General features: G+C 37.7%; 1 protein-coding gene across 9 annotated transcripts in view; it reads left to right on the forward strand.

The window, feature by feature from the left end:
• Positions 1-24601, forward strand: part of ankrd44 (ankyrin repeat domain 44) — a 161321-nt gene that overhangs the window by 119779 nt on the left and 16941 nt on the right. For 6 of the 9 annotated variants that reach the window (XM_048533852.2, XM_048533851.2, XM_048533843.2 and 3 more), the window contains 7 exons: positions 7194-7220; positions 8585-8656; positions 8775-8976; positions 16042-16129; positions 20166-20283; positions 22526-22745; positions 23611-23698. In XM_048533852.2, coding sequence (XP_048389809.1) covers positions 7194-7220; positions 8585-8656; positions 8775-8976; positions 16042-16129; positions 20166-20283; positions 22526-22745; positions 23611-23698 — 815 coding nt within the window. The remainder of the gene's footprint in view (positions 1-7193; positions 7221-8584; positions 8657-8774; positions 8977-16041; positions 16130-20165; positions 20284-22525; positions 22746-23610; positions 23699-24601) is intronic. The other 3 variants (XM_048533844.2, XM_048533847.2, XM_048533850.2) reach the window with 1 other exon arrangement.

Raw genomic sequence — 24601 nt, forward strand, 5'->3', positions numbered from 1 at the left:
TCAGGTTGGATTGTACCTGCAGTTTGCTATTTGTTCCTTGGACTAGATTGTGTATGCTTATAAAGATATTTGGTATTTATATTTCATGACTTAAGTTTCAGAAGTTTATGGGAAAAATGGATTTGTTTTGTGGTGATACCTGCATGGATTTCTTTTAGAGCTCATTTAGAGTTCATAGTGGACAGCAAAGGTTTTTTTAAATGACGCTTCCTCTAAGTCTCAAAAACAGAAATTGCTGGTAAATCTTAGTATGTCTGGCAGCATCTGTGTAGAGAAATCAGAGTTATTGTTTCGGGCCCAGCGACTGCTTCAGAGTCTCTCTCGATGTCATATCACTTCTGATAACTGCTTTTTTTTTGTTGCAGACCGCCTGTTGAGGTTGTTCCAACAATGTTTGGCTTGGAGTTTATTCTGGCCTTTGGATAGGGGAAAAGCTTGTAAGGGCGGGGCTGCCTAGCTAATCTCTCTGGTTTCTGGCAAATTCCTTGAGAGTTCAGGATGAAAGTTATTTTCCGTTCTGGAAGAGTGTCTGAAATAATTTCTTAATATATTTCTCGAGGAGGCTGTGTCTGCTAAGATCTCAGGGGCAGTTGTGTGCTTTTGGTGACCTGTCCACAAGTGCCAGGCCACTAGACCAGAAGATGATGTGAATTTTTCTATATCTGATGTCTTTCCACTTCAAGGACTAAAATCCAGTTGGTTGAAGTAAATGTTTTTCAGAAAGCTAATTTCTGCAGTGAAGTCTGTTTTTAACCTTTCTAGATTGTCTCTGTTCGCGTGTGTGTCTGTGCATCTTGGGTTATTTAGAGGAATGAACATTTATGCTTCCATACTACAGGCATAGCCAGTTTTACATTTACCTTGATTAGGTTTTGTTTCATAATTCCAATAGTTTTGTATTTATTTAAGAAAAGTGGTTGATCTTTCTGTTTAAAACTTGTTAACAATAAGGTATTTGTTTAGCCACTTCAGAAACTGGAGAAAAGTGTTGTGCTGTGACTTGTGGAGAAATTACGGTGTCAGTGCACTCCTCCATCCTTGGTCATTGCAGTAAGGGTGCTTATTAATACCCCTTGTTGAATTATAACCTTCTGTTTGAATGTTTTATTGACTTATTTCCAATTTGGATATTCTGGTTTTAATTACTTTGGATTTTTTTTAAATATGAAAGATCAGTTTTCTGAGAGACTCCTAACTGCATGACTGAGACTGGTGAATATTTCCAAATTCTTTTTTAACTTTAAATATTTAGTGATTTTTGAATTGTTATTTAGAAGTGGTGGACAAGACTCCAAATAAAAATTGAACTTTTGTAATAAAAATATTTTAGCTTAATAATAATGTACCAGGTTACCACTGTTAACTACATCAAAGAATATTGGTTAGACTTGTTGGCAGGAAACTTGTGCATGATTATGCCCTCACGTGTTTACTATCTTTATCCTTGTGAATGTTTGCCATCACAGGTTTTGGGAAAGAAGCCTGGGAACATTGCTATACTGCATCGAGTAGATGTCCCTGATACGACTAAGATTTTTGAACTAGTGAATGCTTAAGGGAGTAATTGGGGTTCTAAAATCGAGTGACAGATTTGTGTTATAATTTTATTTGTCCATGCAAGTGGAGAATGTTCTGTCATTTTCCCAAGTTGTGTAGTGTGAAGGACTTTGAAGAGACAGGAGGTGACTTGCTTGCTACAAAATAAATGTGGTCAGTGCAGATTATTTTCTGCTTCATGTTAACCTGCAGGATATTGATGGTGCAGGATTCTGTAATGGCAATGCCAGTGACTGTCAAGAGGATACGATTAGATTATATCTCTTGTTGCAACCTGTCATTGTTTGGCACAGAGGATTTGGAGTGATATTTATCACTCATCAGTCCAAACCTTGCATTGCCCTTGGTTTTGTTGTATGTAGAAATTGACTCCTTCAGTACCTGAAGAGCTATGGGTTGCACTAAATATTATACAATCATCAGCTAAACTACGAGAAGAGAATGGCAGATGACCTAAAAGTGACAGAGATACACTTTTTTTTAAAAAAAAAAGAATTAATCAAAGGGCGACCTGGCAAACGTGCACAAACTGTTGATGGCTATAAGGCATAAATCATCAATAAGACATAGTGTACACTGTGCTTCAGAAATGAAGGGATAGAATAAAAGCAAAGGAAAATATGATGCACCTTTGTCAAACAGAAGTGGAACGTTAACACGAGTATTTGTTCAATTTTGGACACCACATTTTGGAAGGATGTCAAGTGTTCAAGAGGGTACAGAAAAGATTTGAGAATTATTCCAGGAATTATTCGCTCAGAATCATGTAGTTTGGACAGAGCAAATGGAGAGAATGTGTTCCTGTTAGAAGAAGGGATTGACAGCGAAAGGACACTGATCTAAACCAATCACCAGTGATAGAAGGAAAATCTTTGTACATGGTGGTTACAGTCTCAAATGCACAGCCTGAATGTAGATTTAACTGTGGTTTTCAAATAGAAATTGAACAGCACATGGAGAGAAAATTTACAGGGCCAATAAGAACAGATGGAAACTACATGAACTGAGTTGCTCCTATTTCACTTAGTTAGCATGGATGCAAAGAGCCAGCTGTACCCTTTCTTTTGTGTAAATATTGCATGGTACCACCTGTGACTGATATAGATCTTCATGTCAAACACCCAGATTACGTGATGTTAATATGTATGTGTTGCTTTCAGTGCTGCTGCTAAGTTTTATGTTCAACTTGGAGATGTATGATACTGACTCATTAGCCAAGCGAGTATGATATTTTCTGGCCCATGTCTGAGTTGATACCATGTGAACGTCATGGAGTGCAGAGTTGACATTGCGGAATCCTAGCCTGCACTTTCTCAACTGTATACTATGAATTTCTGAAGGAAAGATAATGTCTGGGAAAAACTATTTTGATTTTTGTAAAAAGGTCACTAGCGTGTTGAGTAACAGTTCTATGGATGTGGTGTATATGCAAATCCAAATGGCATTTGCTAATGTTCAGACCAAGGTTTATGGGATAGTGTAGGGGGAGGGGCTTATATTAGTTCACAGGTCGGCGCAACATCGAGGGCCGTAGGGCCTGTTCTGTGCTGTATTGTTCTACGTTCTATGTATTGGGGGAGAAAAGGTGTTCATGTGGATTTGAAGGTAGTCTTGTGATGTTGGTTTGGAATTCATTTGGGATGTAGGTGATGAGCAATAGGGGTAAAGAATTTGCTCTCTGGCAGAATGTGACAAATGGTGTTTCTACGAGATCTGTAGTGTGGTTCATAACCTAGTTCATAATTACTCTGATTTAGAATATAACACTTTTAGGAATCTAAGTTTTAACTGAAGATAAATGGAGGCATCCAGATGAGAGACTGGTGAACACAAGTCTGATGTAAGTGCAATTCAGAAAAGCCAGGTAATCTGCTTATTCAGTAATGATGGAGTTGAAAGTGGGAACACTTGCACAATGCATGACATATGATTAGGCTTAATGTAAAGCTAGAGGCTTTCCACTTAATTCAAGAAAATATCTAAATTATATATATGGTTCCCAGATGAGAAGAAGTGATCAACAAGGGGATTGAAATTCTGGAGAAAGAGGCATAAACTCATAAGCAATAAAAAAATTCATATTGGTTACAGATTCAAATAATTTTTTTTGGAAGTTTACTTAGATTTTTGTTTAAGAGCATCCCAAAGTGTGCTAGATTGTCTTAGAAATGGATTGTTCTTTTATTTGGGTGTTTACTCAGAACACAGGCAATTGCAATTATGTATTAGTGTAAACTGCATCTCACTGGATTGAGTGAGCCAATAGGAATGTCTGTTAATCAGATTTGCATTTTAAGCAGAGAGTGCAAACATTATCACTCACCATACAGAAACTGGATGGGCTAATAATTCATGAGGTCAAAACTGCTGACTGAAAAAATGGTCCAGCTGTTTACAGGAAGAAAACTACAGTTCCTCAGACAGTCAGAGAGCAGTCAGCAGAGTTATTTTAAAAGCTGAGAGAAGGCAGTTGAATATCAGTCACGAACCAGAACAAAGAGCTGAGGCATCAGAATCATGAAATATTAAAATTAAAGAGTTACTTACCTTAAAATCCTGAGATGTTGAAGAGCATTAAAGTGAATCCCTTATGACATAACTTGTGGATTGGTCTGTACGGAAATGTTTTTGTGTAGGCTAATTCTTTGAAATATATTCATTCATATTAAGTGAATTCTAATGACAATTCTACCAGCTGATCATGTGATGCTGAAATCTGTCTCTTTAAATGTTAATGGTCCTTAACAGACCATATTACAAATCACACTTTGATTGTCCAGGACATAAGTTGGCGCCAGTCTGCAGTATTGAATTCAGCTTTGTTTAAGTTCAAAAATGATATATTAATCTTGGAAGGGATGTGTGTGAAAATTTGCTCATCTCATGCTTTGGGGTTTATGGGTTAACTTGCCCAAATTTGATTTGTATTTCCTTGAGTTCATGTCATTGAAATATGTTTTCATTGAGATGTTTAAAATGATGAAGGGATTCCATTAGGTCGATCCAGGAAAACTGAGACCTTGAAATTTCAAGATTGAGATCAGTGTATTTTCGATTGGATGAGGCATAGTGATGTATATAAATGGAATTGAGGTATAGATCAGTCATGATCTAATTACAAATAACTTGCAGTTAATGAATAGGCTACTTCAATTTCTGTCTTCCTGTGGTACTTGGCTGATATTGAAAATCCATCTTAACTGAAAGCTGACATATATTTCTCCAAATTGAATTTGATTAAAGAATTATATGTGAATAAATGTAAGGTGATGCATTTGGTGTAGGAAAAACAGGGCAAAGGAATAATTAATGAAGCACTGACAATCAGAGGGGCCTTGGTGCTCACGTACACTGGTCCTTAAAGTATCAGGACAGGTGGATATAGGGGTTAAGAAGGCATACGATATACTTACCTTAATTTGTCCAAGGGACAGCGTTTAAGAGCAGGGAAGTGAATTCTTGTTTGGCCAAAGCTAGAGTAATGTGTGCAGTTCTGGAATCCACATTATCAGGAGGATGTAATAGCATTGCGGAGGGTGCAGAGAAGATTTACCAGGATGTTGCCTGGGCTGGGTATTGCAGTTAAGAGGAGAGATGGGAAAGATTGGTTTTGATTTCCTCAGGTGACTGAGATGCATAAAATTATGGGGAGTTATGTAGGGTAGACAGGAAGGAACTTTTCTTTTTGTTGGAGGTATAAGTGACCAGAGTGCAGCGACTTGAGGTAAGAGGTTTAGAGGAAAATTTTACCTACAGTGTGGTGGCAATCTGGAACTTGCTGCCTTTCTGGGTGGGAGAGGCAGAAATCCTCATCACTTAAGAAGTATTTAGATGGTCATTTGCCATGCCATAGCATTTAAAGGCTTCGGAACAAGACCTAGAAAAAAGGATTAGAATAGTTAGTTGTTTTTGACCACGTGTCTGAAGAGTCTTTTTCTATGCTGTAGATCTCTGACTCTTAATAGTTTTACTTATTTTCCACTTTTGAAAATTGGCACTGATTGTTAAGAACAAAGTGTAGAATATGATAATGTGAAACTGAGTATCATGATGATGGGTTCTGTTCTAATTTTGTTGGAGGTTACAATATCATAACTTTCATTAATGCAGTAGCCATATGATTAAAGCTGTGGTAAACAACTTCAGAAAGAATTGTTACCGCATATTTAAAGGACGTTTTTCAAAGTAATTTGTGGATTTATTTTGGGACACCAATACAGACTGCCAAATCAAATCAGCCTCATTATCTCTAAAGTTAAAATGTTCAATGACCCTCAAAATTGATCCCGGTCATCCCTAATGAGACTTCTTGAATACCCAGTATTAAATTTTGTGAATAACTGATACCAGATAACAAGTTTTATAGCTTCAACAAAAAATTAATAATTTATTAGTTATATTGTATCTTTAGCGAGCAAAGTTAAATCATAAGGTAATATAATAAACATCCATGGTTTAAATCCAGTCTTCTTTAATTCAAGGCCCCCCATTGCCAAAACACACACTGGCAAGCAGACAAACAGAGACACAGTTAAGGGATAAATCAAAGGAGAAACAAATGAAGGACATGTAACTGACCAGTTCACTTAAGCTGTTTCCTTGATCAATAATCTCATAGGCAAATATGATTGTATCTTGCTTGCTTTCTGGCAACACTGTATGTAGATAATTTCCAGTAGACTCTGAGGAATATTTATTAAATTCTTACAACTGAAATTCTGTTCTCTACACTTCCAATAAATTGATAATGAGAGGATAACCAGGGAACAATCAAACCTCTGTACTGTGCTTTCACAGGTATAATCCTTCAGAAAGGTATATGGAGCATCCTTTGAATAAGAATTTACCTGCAATTAATTCCCAGACTTGGCCTCAAAGCAGAATCAGTTTGTTTGTTCTTTTTTTAAACAAACTGCTGCATACAGCCCAAAGGTCCCCTTAACTTTCCAGCCCTCAGTTCACAGCTCCAAAACAAAAATAATTAAAGAAGAAATCAAGGACTCAAACAAAGTACAATCTGATCCAGCTTGGCCTTTGTGAGACTCCAGATTCTCAGAAATGTGGTTGACTTCTAATGGTCGTTAGGAAAAGCCTTGCATGCCACTAAGTTCAAGGATAAATAGGGATGCAAAACACATTCTGGCCTTGCTACGCATCACCCACGTGCCATGAAAGAGTAAATTAACCTAGCATGTCACTTAAAATGGATTGCATGGCTCATGTGCATTGGTTGGATAAATTTACACAAGAAGCTTGTGTTGGGGAACTTTCAAAGATAGTTGTAATCTCAAGGTAACTCACTTTCTGAAGATTACAATAATGTAATTACGATTCACTCTTGGTAATCATCTTGCAGCAGAAATACAGTCAGAGTAATCATTTGAAAGCAATTAATGTAAATACAATTTAGTTTAATGTCAAAAATAATACCAACCTGGAAATCTTTTGCTTTGCTATTTTAAAAAATAACCTTATCTGAATGGATATTCTCTTGATTAAAAGTGCTAATTGAAATCAATGACTTGCAGGGGTAATATTTTTATTGTTCAAACTGATGAGCTGAATTTCATTTCCATACTGTCACTGTCACTTTTTAATGTATGTTATCATATTTTAACATTTACTTTTTTAATTAGATTGCCAGCAAAAACTCCTTGGAGTTTGTAAGTAATTGTTAAGTGACTGCATGATGCTTTTACTGTTTTTCATGAGAATGAGTTTAATCATTTGTGGAACATCTGTGCAGTTTTCATGCAGTTCACAACGCATGCTGTGATTTTCTACTGCATTAAGCTACTAGACCTCAAATTTCATACGTATTTTCTGAGTATAATCCCTTTTTAGATTTTTTTTTCTCTTGAAGAATAATGCAGACAGAACTGCAATAATTAAACATATTTTTAGCATTCCCAGAGATGTTTCTGTTACATGTAATTCTGACATCAAGACAATAATAATTCTATGTAGAATTATTGTAATTAAATGCAAAGGGGATAGGCATGAGTGGTAAATTCAACGGTGCTTCACTTCCTGCAAAGAATCAAATTAAAGCAAAATTGGAGATGGGCTATAGTGTTGTAACTGCAGCTCTTGCACTTTGAATGTGGCTGCCTGCAGTGTGAAAGAATACATTATTTGTAGCAAGATGAATAAAATAGCTCCAGAAAATTTTGAATGCACTTCTTTAAATGATACCATTGGGTCTACTGTACCTATGATGTAGAATGTTAAATATTAGTGCAATTTTGTTTTGAAAAAATTAACATTAATGCCTGTTACAAATGAGTATTTGGAATTGAGGCTTATTTCAAAAAGAAATTTGAGAATCACGTTTTGGCAGTTCTTTATTAAATCTGAATGTACAGCTGTTTTGTTTTAAATGTTTAAATTTAAATTATTAAAAGAATTTTCCAAAATTGTTACTCTAGTCCTAATGTTTTGATTCAGCCTATTCGCACGTGCACTATGTGGCGATATTATCACAGAACTTTTTTTTTAAACCTGTTGCATTCATTTAGATTTGTTTCCATGACGTTTAAATATCCACAGATTCTGTTTGAACAGTAGAAGCACTACCTTAAATGTTTGATTTGGACATGTCTAAACTTGCTTAACTTTTCTCAAACCTAATGGCGGCAATCAAGTAACCTGCAGTTTCAGCACATCCCCAGATTTTTCACATGTCTGCATGACAATTTTTCTGCGTTTTAAATTATCTAATTAAACTAAGCTTCCAAATTTCTATTCTTTTGCATGAAGATATATTTGTACGTTTAAATTAACTATGAAATTTTCTGTAGGCATTAACATTGAAGTAGTAGTAATGTGAGGAAATAAATCAATTACATGACGAATTTCACAACAAAATGAAGAGCTCAAAGTATTTTTGGTTGAGTTCGGTATGTCCTTGTAAGAATGTCGACTGGCTATTTTTATGCAATGCCCTTATTGTGATTGAATCTGATAAAAATGAGAAACGTGTATGTTATTTGTGTGGTAATTTTTCTAATGAGTTTTTATTTTACAGCTAATAGAGGCTACTGGGCATAACTTTGAGGACTCTGAATCAGCAGCTCCAAAGAGCCCTTTGCATTTGGCTGTAAGCTTATCATTTTGATTTTGTTGGACATTGTAAAACATTCAGTATGATATTGCTCCACTTCAAAATTGTCCACTTATGTTTTCTTCTCCGCTTGAATTTATTTTTTCCCCCTTAGGCTTACAACGGTCATCACCAAGCACTTGAAGTACTTATTCATTCCATTATTGACCTTGATGTAAAAGACTCAAATGGACGGACAGCCTTAGATTTATCTTCCTTCAGAGGTCATACTGAATGTGTGGAAGCCCTTATTAACCAAGGTGCTTCCATCTTAGTGAAAGATAGTGTGGCGAAGAGGACCCCACTTCATGCAGCAGGTACTTCTGATACCTTGTACTTTTCAGTTGCTACTGTACAATTAGCATACATAAAAATGAATTTTTGGTGTAACCTAGAGAGAAGTAATGAATGTAAGGCATAGAAACAGAAGTAGACTGTTCAGCCAGTCAAGTTTCTCTGCCATTGAATGAGATCATGGCTGACATGATAATCCTCAACTCTACTTTTCTTCACCATATCCCTTGATTCCCTGACTGATCAAAAATCCATCTTAGCCTTGAGGCTGGGTCTTAGAGTATATTCGACAGTCCTCGGTGGTGAAGAATTCCACAGATTCACTACCTTCTGAGACAAGAAATTCCTCCACATCTCTTTCTTAAATGTGTGAATCCCTTCAGCATTCATGCCCTTTGGTTCTAAGCCCATCTACTCTGACAGGCTTAAAAATAAATAAATATCCAGGTCAAGGTGAAATATATCCTAGGCTTGTTGAGTGAGGCAATGGAGTAAATCGGGACAATGGCAATAATTTTCAGTTTATCTCTGGCCACAGGAGAGGTGTAAGAGGAGTGAAGGACAGCCAATATGAAACCATGATTCAAAAAAGAGTAGAAAAAAAATCAGGAAACTTTAGGCCAGTCAGTCTAATCTCAGTGGGTGGGAAAACAATTGGAACCAATTCTGAGGGGAAGAATTAATCTGCACTTGGAGCGGCAGAGATTAATCAAGAACAGTTGGCGCGGTTTTATTATGATGAGGTTATGTCTGATCAACTTGACTGAATTTTTTGAAGAGGTAACCAGGTGTGTTAATGAGGGGAATGTATTCAACATGATCTACTCTGATTTCAGCAGTGCTTTTAGTAAAGTTCTGCATGGGAGACTGATGTAGAAGGCATGAGCTCATGGGATCCAAGGAAATTTGGAAAATTTGATACAGAATTAGCTGAGTGGCAAGAAGCAGAGGGTGATGATCAAGGGTTTTTTGTAACTTGATGTATCCTATGGAGGTCTGCAGGGAACAGGGCTGTTGCTGTTTTTGGTATGTATAAACAATCCAGATAAAAACAATAGAATTAATTGTAGGAGGATGATCAGTAAATCTGCAGATGAAAATGGAAATTGGTTTGGTGGTATATCCTGAAAAGGGTAGCCTTAGATTACAGGAGGATATAGATGGGCTGGTCAGATGGGCTGATCAGTGGCACACGGAATTCAATCCAGATAAGTGAGAGGCAACATACTTGAGATGAACAAATAGGTCAATAGAATGCGTGATAAATAGTTGGACCCTGGGAGGAGCCGAGAATTGGAGGAGAGTTGGTGTGTATATCTTCTGGTCTCTTAAAATAGTGGGGCAAGTAGCCAAAGTGATTAAGCAGACATAAATTATACTTGCTTTTATTAACCGAAGCTTTGAGTTTAAGAGCAGGGAGGTGGTGCTGAAACTGTATACAATGTTGGTTATGCCACAGTTAGGCTGTTGTGTGCACTTTTGGAATCCGCATTTTCGGAGGGATGTGATAGCACTTCAGTGGCTGCAAACGAGATTTACTAGAATGTTGTCTAAGTGTTTTACTAAGAAAGAGATTGCACAGACTGAGGTTGTTTTCTTTGAAGCAGAAGATATTGGCGGTGGTTGAGGTGACATGATTGAGATGCATAAAATTGAGGGGCATAGGTAGGGTAGACAGGAAGAGATGGTGGAGGAATCAATAACTGGAGACATTAATTTAAGGCGAGGAACAGAAGATTTAGAGAGGATGTGAGGAAAAATTGTTCCACCCAGAGAGTGGTGGGAAATTGGAAATTGCCACCTTAGATGCAGAAACTCTCAATATTTAAATAATTTGGATGGTCACCAGTGATACCAAGACTGGTAAACAGGATTAGAATAGTAAGATGGTTATTTCTGACCAGCACGGCCTTGAAGAGTGACTAGGCATTTTTCTGTGCTGTAAATCTTTATGGCTTTATGACAATGACTCGGAAAAGCTACATTTATGCAGTTACATTGCTGAGGCCCCAAAGAATCTTGTACATTTCGGTAATGTCACCTCTCATTGTTCTGTATTCCAATGAGTATAGACCCAATCTACTCAACTTTGCCTCATAAGTTAGTCCCTCAGTACCAGACATCAGCCTGGTGAATCTTCCCTGGACTACCTCCAATGCCAGTATATTTTTACTTCGATAAGGAACCCAAAACTGTGTAGTATTCCAACTGTGGTCAGACTAATACCTGTATAGTTGTAGCAAGCTTCCCTACTTTTTTAATTTCATTTCCTTTAAAATAAAAGCTAATATTTGGATGTATCAGAGATAATGGGAACTGCAGATGCTGGAGAATTCCAAGATAATAAAATGTGAGGCTGGATGAACACAGCAGGCCAAGCAGCATCTCAGGAGCACAAAAGCTGACGTTTCGGGCCTAGACCCTTCATCAGAGAGGGGGATGGGGAGAGGGAACTGGAATAAATAGGGAGAGAGGGGGAGGCGGACCGAAGATGGAGAGTAAAGAAGATAGGTGGAGAGAGTATAGGTGGGGAGGTAGGGAGGGGATAGGTCAGTCCAGGGAAGACGGACAGGTCAAGGAGGTGGGATGAGGTTAGTAGGTAGATAGGGGTGCGGCTTGGGGTGGGAGGAAGGGATGGGTGAGAGGAAGAACCGGTTAGGGAGGCAGAGACAGGTTGGACTGGTTTTGGGATGCAGTGGGTGGGGGGGAAGAGCTGGGCTGGTTGTGGTCACAACCAGCCCAGCTCTTCTCCCCCCCCCCCCCTCCCCAACTCACTGCATCCCAAAACCTGTCTCTGCCTCCCTAACCGGTTCTTCCTCTCACCCATCCCTTCCTCCCACCCCAAGCCGCACCCCCATCTACCTACTAACCTCATCCCACCTCCTTGACCTGTCCGTCTTCCCTGGACTGACCTATCCCCTCCCTACCTCCCCACCTATACTCTCTCCACCTATCTTCTTTACTCTCCATCTTCGGTCCGCCTCCCCCTCTCTCCCTATTTATTCCAGTTCCCTCTCCCCATCCCCCTCTCTGATGAAGGGTCTAGGCCCGAAACGTCAGCTTTTGTGCTCCTGAGATGCTGCTTGGCCTGCTGTGTTCATCCAGCCTCACATTTTATCATCTAATATTTGGATGTTATCTTTTATGGCTCATGAATGAGGGCACCAAAATTTCATTGATCTGTAGCATTCTGCAGTCTTGCTCCACTTAAATAACATTCAGCTCCTTCTCTTGCCAAAGTGCGTAACCTCACTTCCCACAGCCCTTACAATATATTTTAATCTGCCAAGTTGTTGTCTGCTTACTTTACCTGTCCCTCTGCAGACTCTGTGCCATCCTCTCTTCTTACCGTCTAACCTGTTTTTGTGTCATCCAGAAACTTAGCTATAGTACATTCACATTTCTTATCTAAGTCATAACTGTATATTGTAAATAATTGTGACCCCAGCATTGAGCCCTGTGGCACTCCACTAACAGGTTGTCATGATAAAAATAACCCCTAATCCCAACTCTCTCCTGTTAGCTAGCTAATCCTCTATCCGACCAAGAGGCTTTTCAATATAAAAATCAGAAGAACTGCGGATGCTGTAAATTAGGATCAAAAACAAAGTTGCTGGAAAAGCTCAGCAGGTCTGGCAGCCACTGTGAAGCTGAAAATGGCTTGGTTACTTGTGTCTCAAAACCAAGCACTGAATGCCATTGGCAAGTATCTCACAGAAACATGCCTGCAGTTCTCTCAACAATATGATGCAGAAGATAAACTCATATTGTACAGCATTAACAAAAATAAACACATGACAGCAGACACTGGAAATCTAAAACAAATAGAGAGCTGGAGAGCACATCTGTTGAGAGAACAGATGCTGATAGACCTGCAGTGTTTCTCCAGCATTCCATTATTCATAAAAACAAGATTAGTGACAGGGAGTCAATTAGCTTCTCAAATCTGGGTTCTCTAATACCTTCCAACCTTATGAACAGAAAAAATACAAACACCATGTTAAGTATGAAGTTCCAATGCGATTTTCAGTCCAAGTATCATTAGACATGAATCAATTGCCTAAAACTGCAATTAAATTGGTGCTTTAACTCAAAAGTATAATGTTTGCATTTATGAAATCTGGTATAATTTAGGTTATTAACAGTTCGCATTTGAAAGATAGTGTGGAACAAGAACTTCAGAGAAGGGTCATTGGATCTGAAATGTTAGTTCTGTTTTCTCCTTTACAGATGCTGCCAGACCTGCTGAGCTTTTCCAGCAATTTTGTTTGTGCTTCTCAATATAAGTCTGCTAGAGAAAGAAAATCACAGCACAATTGTGTAAGTTACAAATTTAGACAGATTCTGGAACTTTAACTTTATCACCTTTAAGCAAGATCATGAAACTTTTCTCAGCAAATGTAAATATAGATACTATCCATGGTTTGTTAAATATGATAGACTTTTCAGCCTTTTGTTGTTCCACGCTTTATCTTTCAAATGTGAGCTGCTAATAACCTAAATTATACCAGATTTCATAAATTCAAACATTGTACTATTGATTCAAAGCATCAATTTAATTGCAGTTTTAGGCAATTGATTCATGTCTAATGATACTTGGACCGAAAATCGCATTGGAACTTCATACTTAACATGGTGTTTGTATTTTTTTCTGTTCATAGGTTGGAAGGTATCAGAGAACCCAGATTTGAGAAGCTAATTGACTCACTGTCACTAATCTTGTTTTTTTATGAATAACGGAGTGCTGGAGAAACACTGCAAGTCTATCAGCATCTGTTCTCTCAACAGATATGTTTCTCCAGCTCTCTCCTTGTTTTAGATTTCCAGTGTTTGCTGTCCTGTGTGTTTTTTTTAATGCTGTACAATATAAGTTTATCTTCTGCATCATATTGTTGAGGGAATTGCAGGCATGTTTCTGTGAGATACTTGCCAATGGCATTCAGTGCTTGGTTTTGAGACACAAGTAACCAAGCGATTTGTCCAATTTCTTTCTGCTGTCTCCTCCTCAACGGGCAATTGCATGGCTCTTTTTCTCTAAATCTAGTATTACAAGTGAAATCAAATGTTCTTAAATAGCAGAATCTTCAACACAACCTTGCTTTTTAATGACCTCTTTTGTGATAAAATCTGAAGTTCCATGTGCTAATTGTTTGAAAATTCTAATCACTGAAGAGTTTCAGTGAGAAAGATTGCCAAGTATGTAATCAAAAGAATTGATATTTGTGAGCATTGGTTATTAGATGACTTTGAGGTTGCTTAAATTTCTTAGCTCTCCTAGGTTAATTCTGACATTTTGCTCTGGGCAAATGTTATGCCAGAGATTTGGTTTGAAGACCAAATCATCTGACTTTGTGGATTTGAGAGGGGTCAGTTGGAAATTAACACCTAGATCTTTCTCAAAGTTTTCAGATTTCGGGAGAAAAAAATTATCTTCGTACAATTAAGCCAGTTAAGTATTGGAAATTGCACTGGGTCAAATGTTTTCTTGGCAGGATGTGATCAGTGGTGTCTGTTTGTTTATTAATGACTTGGATAATGGCATAGGAAGTCATATCCAAATTTTCTGAAAAGATAAAATTTGATGGCGTTGTAGGAAATTGATAATATAAAATTACAAAGGAATATTGATAGACTAGGTGCATGGGCAAAACTGCTGCAGATGGCATTCACTAAGTAATTGTGAGGTTGTCCATTTTGGATCATTAAAGGATAGATTAGGGTACTTTCTAGATGGTACAAAATTAAATACAGTGGATGTGCAAAGAGACTTGGGGATTCAAATGCACAGACCTTTCAATGTCACAAGCAGGTACAGAAAACAGTCAAGACAACGACTGAAACGTTGGACTTGATATCAAGAGAACTGGAGTGCAAGGATGTAGAATTTATGCTGTAATTATACAAGACCCTGGTTAGACCTCGCTTGGAGTGCTGACAGCAGATCTGGGCATCGCACCTTAGGAATGATATATTGGCCTTGGAGGGAATACAACATAAGTTTATAAGAATGAAATGGAGACTTCAGGGGTTAATTTACAAAGAATTTACACAAATTTGGCCTATTTTGTCTAGCATTTAGAAGGTTAAGGATGATCTGATCAAAGTTTTGAAGATATTAGCAGATAAAGACAGGGTAAATTTAAAATAAAACAATTTCCACTGGTTGGAAATACTAAATCTAGGTAGCATAGCCTAAAAGTTAGGGCCAGACTATTCAGCTGAGATGTTAGCAAGCACTTCTACACACAGGATGGTAAAGGTTTGGAATTCTCTTCTACAAAGAGCAGTTGATGTTACATCAGACATTATCTTAAATCTGAGAGAAATTTTTGTTGAGCCAAAGGGAAGTAGATACAATTAGGCCACAAATCAGCCACGATCTTATTAAATGGTACAACAGGCTACTCCTGTTCCTACCAAAGGGATTCAATTGCAAGTGAGTTACTAATTTGTATGTAACTGGTTTTAAAAAAAAATGCATTCAGCTGTGGATATGATTTTGAATAACTGAATTGTCCACTTGTAAATATATTACATATCAAATATTTAGCATTTGCAGTAAACCATTAACAATTTGTCTACGTCTGTTTTCTCATCCCTTCATAATCACCAGTCAGAAACCAGAATTCACACTAATTTGACAGCCTTAAATTACCCAAATGTTTTCAATTTCTGTGCATTTAAGTGGTAGTTTCACTACTATTTAGCATGTGTACATCAGTAAAACATTCACTGTTTACTTTGACTTCAATTTTATTTCTTACAAAGATGTTGCGTATTCCATCTTTACCATCAAGGTTGATGCTTGCATTTAAGATTAACAAGAACAAAATGGTGAACACGTTGTTATGACTTTGATACCAAATTCTGTGGCTAAGTGATTAGACTATTTAGTAAATGGAGGGAGGAGGGAATGGACTGATGTCTGTGGGAAGTGTCTTGTAAAATAGAACTTGGTATGAAAATTAGTGTATTTGCATAATATTCGCTTATAACCGTTATCGTCTCAACCTTATTCTGTGTTACCTTTTGATGTGAACAAATTGGAATAGCAAAGGGTAAAATTTGTTACTTTCTTTTGTATGTAGTGTCCAATGGTCATACGACATGCCTGCACATGTTAATAGAGGCTGCAGGTGGCTTGGATGCGGTTGATGTGACAGATGGCAATGGACAGTAAGTAGACATAATTTTATTTTAAATGACTTTGTGGTAACACTTAATATTGAACATAACTGTGATATCTCCTGTCTTCCTCCAAAACTTCCATTTCGCCATTGAACCTGTGCTAGCTCCTTTGAAGAGTAATCCTACTCATCATACTTCCCTGATTTTTCCCTGGATCCCTACAATTTTTTTTCCGTTCGTACAGATTTTTTATTACAGTATATTCTTGCCAGAAGTTGAATTTTTGGGACTTTTTTAAGGCTAAAAGTTATGGGGTCACTTCTGCTATTGAAGTGGTTTAGCTTCAACTAAACGGGAATTGGGAGGCCATTGCTGAGATGAAGAGAAATGTCCAACGAGCACTGTCATTTGGGTATGTGTCTGTGAACAACCCCAAATGTGGTGCCAGGTCCCAGGATCCATGGAATAATATTTTTCCTTTCGTATGGTTTGAACTTTGACCTGAAAGTGGAACTTCCAGTCATTCAAGTAGCATGACACTCACTTCCATATTGTTCAACTCTCACTGTGCCCATCAGGTGTTAGGTAAGTATAATGATCATGCAACATAGTGTACCACCAAAATCGCACAGGAGCATCAAATTCCCTGATAGGTTTTCATCCGGCTGTGCTTCAGCTTTCCTGTAGCCCAGGTGAGAACAATCCCCAGCTATCATGGGATTGTAATATGAAAACAAAATACTATACATATTAGAAATCTTTTTTAAAATAAAATGCTTGCAAAACTCAGATCAGGAAGCATCTGTGGAGAGAAATATAGTTAACACTTGGGGTCAATGACATTGTAAAGGCTGCTGAGTTTTTCCAAGGTCTGTGTACTTATTTCATGTAACTGTAAGCCTTTGTTCCTAGAATCATTCTAGGAAATTTCTTCCTATCGTTGGCAAAACCTTTATTTAGATCGTTGAGAAAGTATGGTACCCAGAATTGGATATAATACTTCAGCCAGAACTGAACTAATATTCAGCATAACCTTTGGCATTATTTATTAACTCTGGGATCCAATATGCTTTATTACCTACTTGACTAATCTGTCCAGCTGCCTTATAGGATTCGTGCACAAAGACCTCTGGTCTCTCTTCAACCCTCTTTTAAAAATTATACCATTTTTGCAAGTATTGTGTCTCTTCAGTCTTCCGACCAAAATCAATCACTTCTAACTTTTCTGTTAAATTTCATATTTGTCCAACCACTTCACCGGCTGATATCTTCTTGTAATCAATTGCTATTTTCCCTCTGTTTGCTACTCAATCAAGTGTGGTGTCATCTACAAATTCTTAAGTACAGCCCTGAGTCACCAGCTTCAAATCAATAATGTATATCAGAAGGAGCAGTGGTGATAGTACCTAATCTTGGGTAATTGCACTCTTCTTTCCTGTAATCTGAGTGGAACATTCACTCAACTTCCTTTCTCTCTCTCGTTGATCCTTTATTGATTCTTTATCCCCAAGGGTTCAATCCGTCAAGCATTTTGGCAAAGTACATATTGACAGAATCAACAGTGCTGCCTTTATTCATCATTTTCATGAAGTTCATTAATAAGCTCAAATCAAGTGGGCCAAACATGATTTGTCCTTAACAAATCTGCCTTGCTCTACTTTGTCAGTTCATATGTGTCCAAATGGTTGCTAATTCTCTATCTGATCTTTTCTAAAAATCAGTGGCATGCACGCAGATATCTGTAGCCATCCAGCAAAGGATAAGGTAGTAATTAACCTGTTTTCTGCGCTTTGGATTGTGCTGTAAATAAAGCAGACAGGTCAGTATTCCAAACCCTGCTAACCAGTATGAATTTATAAATCCTCAGTAATTGAATTTGGTTGGATGTGGTGCATGAAACTTTGCAATTTGGAATTTAATCAAAATTCAGTTCAGTTCTCAGAAGCCATATGTGCATCGTGTCAATAGACAATATATAGACAATACGTGCTGGAGTTGGCCATTTGGCCCTTCGAGCCAGCACCACCATTCATTATGATCATGGCTGATCATCCACAATCAGTATCCTGTTCTTGCCTTATCCCCATAACCCTTGATTCCACTATCTTTAAGAGCTCTATCTATCTCCTTCTTGAAAGTATCCAGAGAGTTGGCCTCCACTGCCTTCTGGGGCAGAGCATTCCATATATCCACCACACTCTGGGTGAAGAAGTTTTTCCTCAACTCTCTTCTAAATGGCCTACCCCTTATTTTTAAACTGTGTCCTCTGGTTCGAGACTCACCCATCAGCGGAAACATGCTTCCTGCCTCCAGAGTGTCCAATCCCTTAATAATCTTAAACGCCTCAATCAGATCCCCTCTCATCCTTCTAAACTCAAATGTATACAAGCCCAGTTGCTCCATTCTTTCAACATATGATAGTCCCACCATTCCAGTAATTGACCTCGTGAACCTACGCTGCACTCACTCAATAGGAAGAATGTCCTTCCTCAAATTTGGAAACCAAAACTGCACACACTACCCCAGATGCGGTCTCACCAGAGCCCTGTACAGCTGCAGAAGGACCTCTTTGCTCCTATACTCAATTTTTCTTGTTATGAAGGCCAGCATGCTATTAGCTTTCTTCACTGCCAGCTGTACCTGCATGCTTGTTTTCATTGACTGATGTACAAGAACACCTAGATCTCGTTGTGCTTCCCCTTTACCTAACTTGACTCCATTGAGAGAGTATAAAACCTTCCTGTTCTTGCCACCAAAGTGTATAACCGCACATTTATCCACATTAAACTGCATCTGCCATGCATCCGTCCACTCACCTAGCCTGTCCAAGTCACCCTGTATTCTCATAACATCCCCCTCACATTTCACGCTGCCACCCAACTTTGTGTCATCGGCAAATTTGCTAATATTGCTTTTAATGCCTTCGTCTATATCATTAACATATATCGTAAACAGCTGCGGTCCCAGCACCGAATCTTGTGGTGCCCCACTGGTCACTGCCTACCATTCCGAAAGGGACCCGTTTATCACTACTCTTTGCTTCCTGTCAGCCAGCCAATTATCAATCCAACTCAGTATTTTGCCCCCAGTACCATGTGCCCTAATTTTGCTCACCAATCTCCTATGCGGGACTTTATCAAAGGCTTTCTGAAAGTCCAGGTACACTACATCCACTGGTTCTCCCTTATCCATCTTCATAGATACATCCTCAAAAAATTCCAGAAGATTAGTCAAACACAATTTCCCCTTCGTAAATTCATGCTGACTCCAACCTATTCTGTTACTGCTATCCAAATGAGTCGTAATTTCATCTTTTATAATTGACTCCAGCATCTTTCCCACCACTGACGTCAGGCTAACCGGTCTATAATTTCCTGTGTTTTCTCTCCCTCCTTTCTTGAAAAGTGGGACAACATTTGCCACCCTCGAATCTGCAGGAACTGATCCTGAATCTATAGAACCTTGGAAAATAATTACCAACGCGTCCACAATTTCTAGAGCCACCTCCTTAAGTACCCTGGGATGCAGACCATCTGGTCCCAGGGACTTATCGGCCTTCAGACCTAACAGTCTATCCAACACCATTTCCTGCGTAATATAAATACCCTTCAGTTCGTCCATTACCCTAGGTCAAGCTGCATACGCACAGATAGCTCCAGGTCATTCATTCATTCCTGAATTGGGAGCACTTTTTCTTTTTCTAAATGTTCTTATCACTGAGACTAACTTGATTTGTAATTGCCAGACTTATCCTTTTTCTTCAGAGCAAGGCATGAAGGATTTGCAATCCTATAGTTTTCTGGCACCGTACCTTTTATCTAAGGAGGTTTATAATATTATGACCAGCATACCTCTCAATTTCTGCCCTTATTTGCAACTGATGCACATTTCATCCAGATCTAGTGACCTATTCACTTCACGTATTACCAGCCTTTTTGGTGTTGCTAATTATTTTTAACACAGTGGTTATCGCATCATTTGTCGAATTTTGGTTACTAATTCTGTTTCTGTATATTAATTCTTCTGATGTACAACTATAACTTAAATTTTATGCAATTGCATATTGTTCAAATAATTTCACTAGGACACCAATGATGCTTGCAGTTGCTGATGGACACATCGATGCCGTCCTTCTGTTACTTGAAAAAGGTGCAAATATAGATGCAGCAGATAAACGAGGCTGCACAGCCTTGCATCGTGGGGTGAGGCATGCATTCAAAAATTAAATGCAGAATATGTAAATTAAATGTAACTATTTTTTAGAAAATGCACATACATTTTGCAGACTCTTCAAATGTAAATCAACTTCAAATCTGAAGAACTAAATGATATTTTAAGAGAAATTTAATTTCCCATCTTACTTCCTTATTGATATATAATTTATTTTTCTGTAATAAAACTGTTTTAATTGGTTTGAATACCTGTTTTGTATGGGAATATTTTTGAAGTCATTGGAAACATATTATTTGTTTCTCTGATTATTGCTATCAAATGTTAAATAATTAGCTTTTGAACAGTGAACATTTCTGCTAGGGTAGCTCTAATATGTATTCTACTTCAGGACAAGTTCCATAGTGGGATTGATCTTTGCTTCAGCAAAATTTTAATATGCTCCATGTGGATTTCGGGTAGAGGTGGATTGTGGAAAGTGGACCTGGGAAAATAGTAGAAATTGACATTGGATTGGTATTCTGATTTCTTCTTCCCTCCTTCAGTTTTCCCAAGGGCAGGGTGAATGTGAAGTGGAAGTATGAAATCTTGCGGCTAAGGTGACCATCCAATGAATCCAACTAAAACTGCAGTCAAAAGCTAACTCTCTCTTGCCATGCCTCACTTCCAATGGTACATTGGTGCTTGGAAGGGCAGAAAAGGCGAGTGCACATTAGGAAAACATGAGGCATGAAACCGGTATTAATTCACAAGTATAAAGGTGGAAAGTGGCAAGCTTTAGGCCAGCTACCAATTCTTGAGAACTTCTATCAGTGTGCCTGATTCTGTTGGCATGGCCTTTGGTGATCTGTATAATCAGCTCCATTCAAATGATGTGATGGATTCCATTACTTGCGCATGCAATTTGTGCTGTAAATTGGTACATGGTGAACATTGTAACTTTTAGGCCGAAATTACCTCCAAGGGGTCTCGGTGTTTAGTTCTGGTCAGCAATAAGGACTGGCTTCTTGTGATAAATCACTCAAAACAATTCAATTGTTACTCAGTACAGCAGAGATTACAGGCAATTGGATGAGGATAGAGACTCCATACAAAAAATACTTTGCGAACTGTTGAAATGGTAGCTGAACTAAATTTTCTAGAGACTCATTGAAAATTCAAGAACGGTTAAATTTGTCTGTGCTTTTAGAACATAGGATCATAGAGTCATACAGCACAGAAACAGACTCTTTGATGCAACTCATCCATGTTGACCATGCTTCCCAAATGGAAGCTGGCATTTGGCCCATAACCCTATAAACCTTTCTTATTCAGGTATCTGCCCAAACGTCTTTTAAGTGTTGCAACTGTATCTACGTCTACCACTTCTGGCAGTTCATTCCATTAAAGTAACACCCTATGTGTGAAGAAGTTGCTCACTAAGACCTTTTAGATCTTAAGTCTCGCCTTGAACCTGTGCCACTGGCCTTGTTTTGAATGCTGCAATGAGCTTTGCATTGTCTCCTTTTTCCAAAATGATTTGCTTTTTCATTAAGGATGGAGTAAGCCATAGTTCTCCTTGACTTGATTTTTTTTCCAAGAAATCATCTAACCCAGTAACATCCAAACAGTTTAGTTTTCCATTTCTCATGATCCATAAAGATACATGTGCTGTGACATGCCTCCAACATTTGAGAAAATGAAATGTCATTTCGACTATGATTCATTACAGTATAAGCATGACACTGGAGAAACTTGAGGGGCCAAAATCCAAAAAAAAAATTCTTTAGGATTAGAAGGCCTACATCCTAGTGTTCTAAAAAAGGCATTGAGAGTGCTGATATTGCCTCTCCAAAGACTGTTCTTTTATTTGTGCTTCCGTATTTCATTTTGCCTGCTCTCCCTGACTGGACAGAAATCTGTTAAGCAGGGTGTTATTCAGTTGATTCTCTTTTAGGAGTATTTGAAAGACCTGTTTCTCAAAGGTTTAATTCCTGACCCAGAAATGGTCCCATTATAAATCAGTTAAAATTTTGCCCTTAGACTTTGTCTTCAGTCAGCACCACTGCATGAAGACAGGATGAGTTGTCTGTCTTGTGGCTTCATATCACTGTTACTTTAGGTATTTGCACCTGGTTTTGAAACTTCACAGTTTATGGTATTTGTGAAAATACTGTAAGGTACTGGATTCATTACTGAGAGTGAGCCTTGCAGAGTCATTCTAGGCACATGTGTTTGCTTTGTTTTGGACTTCTATGGAAATACATTATTAAAATGTTGTTTTTTCATATCTAGGTTGTTACCGGCCACGAAGAATGTGTGGAAACATTATTGGAACATGATGCATTTATTTTATGTCGTGATTCCAAAGGAAGGACCCCGTTGCATTTTGCAGCAGCATGTGGTCATGCAACTTTATTGTGCAATTTATTGCCGTCAGCACTTTCTATAAGTTCCCTCACAAATCTAGTAGATAATTATGGCTATACACCATTGCACTGGGCTTGTTATAATGGTAAATAACAACAAATATTTATAGTGGTAAATGCGAACTTCAGCTTTTCATAAAACACTCCAATAATTTGGGAAACTATCTTATAATGCACAATATATTTTATCGGAAATAAAGATGATTGGGTGAAATTTAATTGTGCAGTATTTGGTGTGAAAGAATCAGATTGTGTATCTGCATAATTCTCAAAAACAATTCCTGAATGCTGGCTGTGTTGTCATTTGGGACAAGAAAGAAAGGTTTAGGACTTTCCCAGAGGGAAGAATGATGACATTGAAGAGACACACTTCCTCAGCATCACTAATTCTTAGTGATTATCAATGAAAAGGCATTAACCAAGTCCTAGGAACAATTTAGCTCTTCCTGTCCCATCATAAATTTCATGCAGCATAAGGAATGTCCATAGGTAGAAAATAAATGATGTGCCAAACCATTACAGTAGAAAAATGGAGCGTAATTAAATCAAGCTTTTAAATTGTGCTTTTTAAAATAAACTCTACTACTGAATCTCTCGGAATCTTGAATAATCTGGAAGTGATTTATTAGTTTGCTAGCTAATCTTGCACTTCATGATTAGTTTCCAACCTTTAATTCTCTTGTGTCCATTACTTTATATGTTCTAAAGTAATAAAAATTACATAGAGGTATCGACAATGCATGATTTAAAATTGATTTTATTAAGAATCCTTAATCACATTTTTGGGCGAAAGTGTCAAGCACTGAAGATACTGAAAGATGATCCTGCAGCAGGTTTATCTGAAAATAGCTTGCATTATTTCACAGAAGTTCATCAGTAAATTCCATTTTGATTTTGGGAGAGCATTTTGTCGTACAGATTTTACAATTCAGAAATGGTCTGTTTTGTTAGGTCACGAACAATGTTTGGAGGTCCTACTGGAACAGAAAGAATTTATCAAATTTGAGGGTGCTCCTTTTACTCCTTTGCACTGTGCAATGTAAGTTCAATTGTGAGGTAATTTATTCTCAGACAAATGTTAATATTTGAATGTTTTCTGGAGAAAGTATATCCTATTTCAAAGCTAAATAGCAAATGTAACAAAATAAATTTCTGTCCGATATCCTATCATGTTCTCATGTTAAAATAATCAACACCCATTGTTAAATCTTCAGCCAAGTCTACAATCCAATTAACAGCATATTCTAATGAACACATACATCGAGAGTGTATTTGCTGCCTTAGTGAAGAGAATGGGCCACAGAACTTAAGGGGGCAGAACAAGTTCAAGGGTTATTAGTTTGAAACCTGTATTCTGCCACTGTGGATTTCTGCTGAAACAACAGTCAGCAGCACCATTATAGATAAATTATTGGATCGTTTCCTGCTTGTCTGTTGTTTTTTGTATTGCTCAACCAGTCTTGAACTTTTTAAATAGAATATGATCATAAACTTGTATTAGAGTTAGACTTTTGCCAATTGCTTTTTTTCATTCTTTTCACTTGACTGGGACAAACAATTGATTTTTAAAATCATGAATTCTGCGTTCATAAAAATCCTTACTTTAGGTTGAATTTATATGCAGTAAGGTTGAAATTCTGTAATCTAGAAACTAATTCTCAGTGTTAAATGTCATCTAAAATTAATTTTTAGAAGTTTTATCATTTAGGCAAATGTTCTGCTGACCAGGCACTCATAATTTTGTCTTAAATGGGAGTTGTGCATGGAGACACTGCAGAATCTCCATCATAGGACACTCCAGAGGAATTGCTTGGAAGATTGAATTCTTCATTGGGAAATTTAACTATGTCTGGAACTTTCTGAAAGCCTTCATTTGAATCAGAGGCTTCAGGAGATTCCTATGAAATTCAATGAAATAGTTACTGGGGGTAAAAGTTACAGT

The sequence above is a fragment of the Stegostoma tigrinum genome, chromosome 7, assembly GCF_030684315.1.
Source record: "Stegostoma tigrinum isolate sSteTig4 chromosome 7, sSteTig4.hap1, whole genome shotgun sequence".
Taxonomy (NCBI): domain Eukaryota; kingdom Metazoa; phylum Chordata; class Chondrichthyes; order Orectolobiformes; family Stegostomatidae; genus Stegostoma; species Stegostoma tigrinum.